General features: G+C 43.2%; 1 protein-coding gene across 1 annotated transcript; it reads left to right on the forward strand.

Moving 5' to 3' along the window:
- Nucleotides 1-1,462: 1,462 nt before the first annotated feature.
- TUBA8 (tubulin alpha 8) lies at nucleotides 1,463-8,235 on the forward strand. Its single transcript, XM_017804762.1, has 5 exons — nucleotides 1,463-1,550; nucleotides 4,857-5,079; nucleotides 5,733-5,881; nucleotides 6,432-7,112; nucleotides 7,908-8,235. The coding sequence occupies exons 1-5, from the start codon at nucleotides 1,548-1,550 to the stop codon at nucleotides 8,193-8,195; spliced, it is 1,344 nt and encodes a 447-aa protein (XP_017660251.1). The 5' UTR covers nucleotides 1,463-1,547; the 3' UTR covers nucleotides 8,196-8,235.
- Nucleotides 8,236-8,550: the final 315 nt, after the last annotated feature.

Below are 8,550 nucleotides of genomic sequence, written 5' to 3' on the forward strand. Positions count from 1 at the left end.
TTCACAGAGCTCTTTTAGTTTTGTAGCTGCTAGATCTGACATGTTGATTCCAAGTGTGCCTAAGAGGTTTGAATGGTGGACTTCTCAAAGTATTTGCCACGAGACTTTTTCCTGAGGTGATGCTCTGCACGGAGCTCATATCTGGTGAAGCTGTGAGCATTAACATTTCAGATTCTCTGGAGCACCAGAGCTTTTCTGGAACGTTACCACTTCCACTGGAAGAAGAACACTAAAACAACAACACTAGAACAACCTATTCCTTAGTCTCAAAGCAACAATCTGATGGTTTCCTGGACAACTGTGAGACTGAACTTAAACAAAGAAGCAGATAGAAATAATAATGGAAATTCTTTGTCTGTAAAAAAATATAGATGGCTCTAGGAACCTCTAGCTTTTCCTAGCCAGTAGTGATTTGCAGGTTTATGTAAAGACCAGCAAAATAAAGACTATACCAAACTACATGTGAGTTTATAAAAACCAGTATAAACTATTTCTCACTGTTAAAATGTACGTGTTAAAGAAAATGGTTGCCAACAGCAGCAGAACAATCTATTAATATCACATCAAAGTAGACTAACCTACATTTTAGGAATTATCTATTTAAATTTCTGCTGATTAAACATCATAATAAACAGTACATTTATAAAGTCAGGGGATACATATCACTCAGATTCAAGCAATTAAACATGCCTTCCTCTTTGTTACCTAAGAATTGCAAACACAAGGATTTCTCTGCTGTATTCCAATGCTGAACTAGTGCAGAAGGAGCAAAGTGGTGGAGGCAACTGCCCTAATTTGGTGTCAGAACGTTGGTGTGATGCCTCCAGCTCTGTCCTGCAATAAACACTGCAATAAGAATCAAATTTCTTTCTGTGTTTGGACAGATGAGTGAGAATCTGTACTGAATGCTGTCCCACACTGCTGACAGCCCAGATGACTGTGCACAGGAAGAGAAGCAATAAGAGTCAATTAAAATGTTAATAGAGAGGCATTAATAGAGAAGCCAGAAGATCATTTAAGAGCACTGGTAGAGCACACTCCAGAATGGTAATTATGTTTACTTTCCCGTTCTTTATTTTTGTTTCTCTTTTACCCTTCTCTTTTCCATTTGTTTGCTCTCTTATGCCTTCTCTGTTCGAACTTAGGAGTGATTTTCATCTACACATGTATACACTGGCAGAACAGGAGACTGGGGAAGGCACGTGCCTGGTAGGTGATATAAAATCCTCAGGTGCTCGAAAGTACAGTGTTCCGTGTTTTGCATGGCCACGCTCTTGATTTAATAAGCGTGCCAAACCTGGCTGCACTGACTTTGAAGTCTGGGGTGTGTCTGAGCCCTGCCTGGGTGGATTTGCTCACGTGGGGAGGGCAGGAGGCAGTGGTGCAGCAGGGTGACCTATTCCCACCGCGCTGTGACACTGAAGCGCCGCAGCAGGTGCCGGGTGCTGGGCCCAGGCTGTGCCTCCCGCCCTGCAGCCCAGAGCCAGGCTCCTGCACAGACCTGCCACCACTGATCCCAACGGGAAGGAAACGCCGCTGGAGACACCATGGTAAGGGGGATGTGGGAGCAGCAGTCGTATAGGGGCGGGGAGGACCGCGGGCAGGTAACAACTGCCATCGTTATCAGTAGTTTGTGCCACAAAACCCTGGTCTCACGCACCAATTACCACGTAAGAGGACGGGAAAGGAGTGTCAGAAAATCTCAGCGAAGCAATAAGGCATGGTGAGGCAAAGTTTTCTTCAGAGAGTCCCTAATTAGCGTAATTATAAGATAAATTAGATCTGGAGTCGTAGCTGCCTAGCACTTTCTGTTGTGATGACGTTTTCTCAACACTGGTTCATTTTTATAGGAGATAATATTATTTTTTTTTAGAAAGAAAAGAAAAAAGTTACTTACTTTTTAGTCTGTTTTAAATTAATTTAGCCCCAATGGCTGCACTGCCCATAGCTATATGGTGTATGCATGTGTTTTTCTGGAGTCCATGGATCTTTTTATATATGTATGCATTTAAGTAAGTAAAAAAAAAGGCCCTTCATTTTCAGGAGTTGGGGGTTTGTTATAAATTTGTAGAAATCTCTCAAAACCTCTTAGAATGTGAAAAATCCATTTCACCTTGTACCCCAATATGTGTCTAGCACTGAGTCTAATTTTGGTGCAGAGAACTATGTTACTTTCTGCCAGTACAGCTGCAGGTCCAAAAGGAGAGAGCTCGTTTTGCAAGCAAGATACACATGCCCACAGGCTCCCCAGACCTAGGGTAGTGAGTAAGTTTCTGGAACAGCTGGAAGAATAAAGTCTGCCTTTGTGCAGCATATACTAGAGCCACGTACTAGTCTGTTTTTTTAAGAGTCAAAGCTGTTTAGTTTCACACAGGACCTTGTCCTTTCTACTGTTTCTTGGTAGATAAAAACACAGTTTGTTAGGCCTGTCCTGGTACATTAGTGGTAGGATGTGAAACATGAGTTTGGAGTAGGGTCCAAATTTAAATATCATGTAAAGATCAGTTTACTCTGCCTGTGACTGGAGAAGGCCCACTCCCTTCCGTGCTAAAAGACTGGTGTCTATTTTAATGCTGTTTACTATGCAAAATCAGAAACCTCTTTGTTAGTGTCTTCTCTGCTTGGCAGAATATTTCAAAATTACTGCTGGGGTAGGAGAAAATGGAATGGCTCAAAAGCTAAGGTTGAGACACCGTTTCAAACTAGTGCAGCTGAAAACTCAGTCTAAAAGGAAAATCTTCAACTGTAGTCCTCTACTAAGCTTTACAATATTAACTTTCTGAGGCAATAGTAACTTTCTGAGGCAGCATTCACTTGTTCCATCTGTGCAAAACCAGATCAATTCCTCTACTGATCTGAGGAACTGAGCAAAGCAGCTCTTTAGGTTCAAAGTATTGCTTGACTTGTAATTGTAGCTTTGCTCTAAAAGGCATACTTTTAAGAAGTCAGCTGGCCTCATTGCTGTGTTTAAAAGGAAAAGACCTTACTTTTTTCTTGCTGCCAGCCTCACAGATTCACACTGGGATTTAAAAGAAAAGCAGGAGCCTGCCCTGTGCAAAATCAGCATTAATTGAATTCTCTAAGCCCACATGTGCTTTCAGTGTCTCCCGAGTAATCCTCCAGATTGGGACACACTGACCTATGAAGCCTCATTGTTACTGAAATAACTCAGAGACTTTTGCACAACTCACTTGAGAAACACAGGGTTGTGCAAGTACACTTGAGAGCACATTACACATGCTGCTGCACATGCATTTGCAGAGTCAGGATCTTAGAAATGAGTACTGAATAGAAATAATTTATTTTATCGAATGAAATATTTAAATTGACTTTCCATGTTCGTTTGAACTTCTGGGGAAGGCTAACCGGGGCAGTGATGACTTCTGAAATTCTAGTTGCTTCTGAAAAAATATCTTTAGCTATATATATTTCAATTTGTGAAGAAAACACTGGTCCAGAGATGTTGCTGGTCACACATCGTGCCTGAGGATTTAGTTTTTGGGGAATTTCGTTCTCAGGTCACAGGATGATTTTGCAGGGTAAGCAGTTGCAGAATTAAAGAAATTAAAGAATTAAAGAAAAAAAAGTTATTGGTCAAGTCTGATATTAAGTCATTGGTTATCTCTAAATGCAATATTACAAAATAAAATTAAATTAGGACCATCCTCTGCCCTTGAAGCCAGGTAGCATGGATTGCTTCATAATTAGGCACCTCAATTCTCTTTCCCTCTCCAAAGCTTGGCAGTAGTCGGTGAGCTGCTCACTGGAAACCATTCTTGACAATGAGTTCTATTCTGTACCCAAGCATTGTCTAGAAAAGTATTAACTGGCCTAAGCCAAGACTGTGCCAGAGCATGCTAATTATCAGTCAGCACAGGCGATCACAGGCCAGTGTTCAGTGCTACAACCTGACTTCTTCTTACTCCCTAGTATAGACAGGGCCACTGGGATCACAAAAAGAGAGCTCAGGCATCTTTCATTACAATTGCTCCAAATTAGAACCAAAGGTGAAAAACCTTGTGCCTGAAACAAGTCTCTCCTCAAAAAACTGCCTTCACTACACCCAGTGTTGTAATTGTTGGGACTAACTCAGAAGTATTTGCTTTATAATGCTGTTTGTGAACTTATGAAATCCAGCACCAGGGCCTTCGTGCTCCTGTACTTTTAAGTGTAAAGGATTTTGAAGCAATTGGCAATTTTAGCCTGGTGTTACACACTTTGTTTTCTTTTCCTGGCTGCCACAGAAGCAACGCCCAAAATTAGGCAAATAAACATTCTATGCTGCAATGACACTGCCTGATAAGCAATGGACCTGCAATGTAAAATTAATAGATGCTCAGGAGCTGGAAGGAACATTTGTTTCAACCGAGAGAATCTGAAACTATTTCCTTAGGTGAATGTTGCTTAAAGCAGTTCTTCCAAGTTTCCACGCTAGCCTGCTGTCAGAGGGGAGAAGGATCAAAAGGCATCCCCTGTCTTGGGTTACATAAAGTTGAAGGATACCACATGGCTGTGTCAGGCTCCAGCCAGGAGTAAAAATAAACTAAACTGGGATGTGTTTCTCAGCAGGGCCAATCCAGGAGGAAAGGTGGGGCTTGTGTAATTGAAATTAATTTTTTCATGCACTTACATAGTACAGCATATAGATCTTGATTTTTTAAAGAACTGTCCCAGTATCAAGTGTGAACGTGTAGTCTCATCGTGGCTGTGGGGCTGAACTACCAAGGGAACTGCTGACAACAACAGTTCACCAAATTTTTGGAACAGCAATACACTGGGAAAAAAGTAACCACTAGGAATAAGGAGAACTAATGAGCACTGTCTTTTCTGACCTCGCCTCTGCTCTCTCCCCTTAGCGCGAGTGCATCTCAATTCACGTTGGCCAGGCTGGAGTTCAGATAGGAAATGCCTGCTGGGAACTCTTCTGCCTGGAGCACGGCATTCAGCCAGACGGCACCTTCAAGGATCTGCAAGACAAACTCAAGTGTGATGACTCTTTTACCACATTTTTCAACGAAACAGCCACTGGGAAGCACGTGCCACGGGCTGTAATGGTGGACTTGGAACCAACTGTAGTAGGTCAGTATAGAAATAAACCTGCAAAATGGAGATGAGGATACTTTTCCTAATATCTCCATGGTGTGCCTCCAGGCTCCACTGACACAAAGTAGCCCTTTGTCCCTTGGTCTACCCCTAGATAGCATGAAATTAACTGCCTTGTGACACAGAATGCCAGATTCTGCCACAGGTGTTACAGCCATAGGAACAGGAGGATCCCCAGCAGTTTAATAGCTGGTGTGTACAACTTCTCTTTGCACCAACATTTAACTTCTGTTTTTGTTTATCGTGATATTTTTGCCATTCAAATTCTGCTCTTCTCCAACTCAGATTCAAAGTGGGACCCTGACAGTTTCCCTCCAATAATAGAAGGATGTCTAAGAATTGGGGCACCTGATTTTCTTCACACTCTAGTTCTAGGGACTTGTCTGGCTGTACTTGTCACTGAGAAGTTCATGAGGAGATAACTTCTGTGGCTGGATAGAGGATATGCCATAAATCCACCAAATGCAACTGTGAAAAATTGCTCAGGAGACATTTCCCTTCTCCATCAGCATCTGTTTTTTGGCATTATGACCTCCTGTGACCGAAAGGTTGCATCAATGCCAACCACACCCAGAACTTGTTGGCACTGGAGCACTTGCAGCTTCTTACAATTTCTCTTTCATCTTCAGATGAAGTGCGGGCTGGCACCTTCCGGGAACTTTTTCATCCAGAACAGCTGATCACTGGAAAGGAAGATGCAGCCAATAACTATGCCCGTGGCCACTACACCATTGGCAAAGAAAGCATTGATGTGGTGCTTGATCGTGTCCGTAAGCTGGTAAGTCCCATTTGTTTTGAAACAGCAGTTTGGATTCTGCAGGAGGAAGAAGGGCAGAACTAACACCTTGTTAACTGCAAACACCACCAACGGTTCAGAAAAGAGATTGCAAGACATACAGAGGCATCATCATTAGTCCAAGAGAGAGAAGCCCTGTAGTTCACTTCCCAGCTGTGTGCCTCCAGGTGTTTTTATAAAGTCGTTCTGAATATGTAACTCTTCATTATCAGCACAGCCCTAGAGCACCAATACTGATATGGAAGGGTGGATTAGGCAGCTGTACATTTCTAGTTTCAGTTAGACTAACTAAAACAAGTGTGAAATTCAGAGAGTGAAGGCCTGGACAGATAAAGCTCCAGTTTTATGTTGTAAATTGAGCCAGTGAGGGAAGCAAAGCATGAGTATCACCAGCCTTTCTCAAGAAAAACTGCCATGAAATCTATGCTGTATATTGCCAATGGTGGCTCTCTCCTTCAGTTCAAGATAAGCTCACACAAAGTATTTTCATTCCTTTTCAACCCTTACTCTTACTTTCTCTTTTGCTTTCTAGACTGATGCCTGCTCTGGGCTGCAAGGATTCCTGATCTTCCACAGCTTTGGTGGGGGTACTGGCTCTGGCTTTACCTCCTTACTGATGGAACGCCTCTCTGTGGATTACGGAAAGAAGTCCAAACTGGAGTTTGCCATCTACCCAGCCCCTCAGGTCTCCACCGCAGTGGTGGAACCCTACAATTCCATCCTGACCACGCACACCACCCTGGAGCATTCGGACTGTGCCTTCATGGTGGACAACGAGGCCATCTATGACATCTGCCGCCGCAACCTGGACATCGAGAGGCCCACCTACACCAACCTCAACCGCCTCATCAGCCAGATCGTCTCCTCCATCACCGCCTCGCTGCGCTTCGACGGGGCCCTCAACGTGGACCTCACGGAGTTCCAGACAAACCTGGTGCCCTACCCACGCATCCACTTCCCCTTAGTGACCTACGCCCCCATCATCTCCTCCGACAGGGCGCACCACGAGCAGCTCTCGGTGGCTGAAATCACCAACGCCTGCTTCGAGCCCAACAACCAGATGGTGAAGTGCGACCCGAGGCACGGGAAGTACATGGCCTGCTGCATGCTCTACAGGGGGGACGTGGTACCCAAAGAGGTCAACGTAGCAATCGCTGCCATCAAGACCAAGAGAACCATCCAGTTTGTCGACTGGTGCCCAACAGGCTTCAAGGTGAGTAGAGCAGGGCTGCCATGAGGTTGTCTTTAATGTCTTAAAGGGCAGTTTCAGTCTAGCAGAAAACTTGTATTAAAGTTTTCAATCTTGTGTATTTCCCAGTGAACATAAGAAAGATGCATTTACATAAAGTGTGCCTATTCTCCTTTGAACATCCCACTTTAAATAGGCTTCTACCTATTTAAATAAGTGGAAATCTGAAGCGTATATGAGTTAAAATTTAAAGAAGTATTAATTTTGGAACAGCCAATGAGTGTTCCCTTTGAAGCACCATCTAAAATTAAGGAAATACCAAAACTCATACAGTTTACAGCAAAGGAAATGCTGATATTAGGAAATCTCTTATTTCACCCAGAAATATTATACTGCCTCTCCCTGCTGGCTATGTAGCAGTGTTGGTAACATACTTTCAGCAATAATACAGACATTAACAGTGGAAAAATATGTGCCATATGAACACCTCCTTTAACAATGAAAACTTTTAACTGGGAACCAACTTTCTGTATTAGTTTCTGTAGAGTATCTTGGTTAAACTCTATGTTCAGTATTCAGTAGCTGTTAAGAAAGCTACAAACTTGCCAGTGTACATTAAAGAGAAGAATAATGTAGATATTAAAACGAGCATGCATCGTATCATACTCTTTGACATTTGTAATGGCATTTGCCATCTGGTAGTTTCAATAGTGGCACCACTCTACCCCAGCATCTGTAACTTTAGTCACACTTGTTCACCTCTTTGACTGCATTCTGCTCCTGTTTTTATACAACTTTCTCTCATATTCCTGTTTCCAGGTTGGGATCAACTATCAGCCTCCCACAGTAGTTCCTGGTGGAGACCTAGCCCAAGTTCAGCGAGCGGTCTGCATGCTGAGCAACACCACGGCCATTGCCGAGGCTTGGGCCAGGCTCGACCACAAGTTTGACCTGATGTACGCCAAGAGAGCTTTTGTGCACTGGTACGTGGGTGAAGGCATGGAGGAGGGAGAATTTGCAGAGGCCCGAGAGGACCTGGCTGCCCTGGAAAAGGACTATGAAGAAGTGGGAACTGACTCATTCGAAGAAGAAAATGATGGGGAGTAATTTTAAAATACACTTTGTTTCTAGGGAACAAAGCACAGAATTGTCTCTGTGTCACTGTATTGCATGCGTCTACAATTAGGTCACCTTTTTTGTATCTTGTAAACACAAATTTAGGAGATGCCATACAGAGACATTTTTTTATTCCATAAGTGACAGGCAAATTGTTCTGCATCCCCACTGCATTCTGAAACTGATATGGTAACGTGGCTGCTTCACACCAATCTGAGATGGACACCAGTGTCTGATGCATGCTGTTATACTGCATTTACTCCTTCTATGCTTGTATAGTTACAAGAGTTATGGCTGATTTTTTGGAAGTAATCGTAGAAAAAAGGTCCTCATTCTGCACTGTTTG

Source organism: Lepidothrix coronata, unplaced genomic scaffold, assembly GCF_001604755.1.
Source record: "Lepidothrix coronata isolate B3197 unplaced genomic scaffold, Lepidothrix_coronata-1.0 Scaffold10, whole genome shotgun sequence".
Classification (NCBI taxonomy): Eukaryota; Metazoa; Chordata; class Aves; order Passeriformes; family Pipridae; genus Lepidothrix; species Lepidothrix coronata.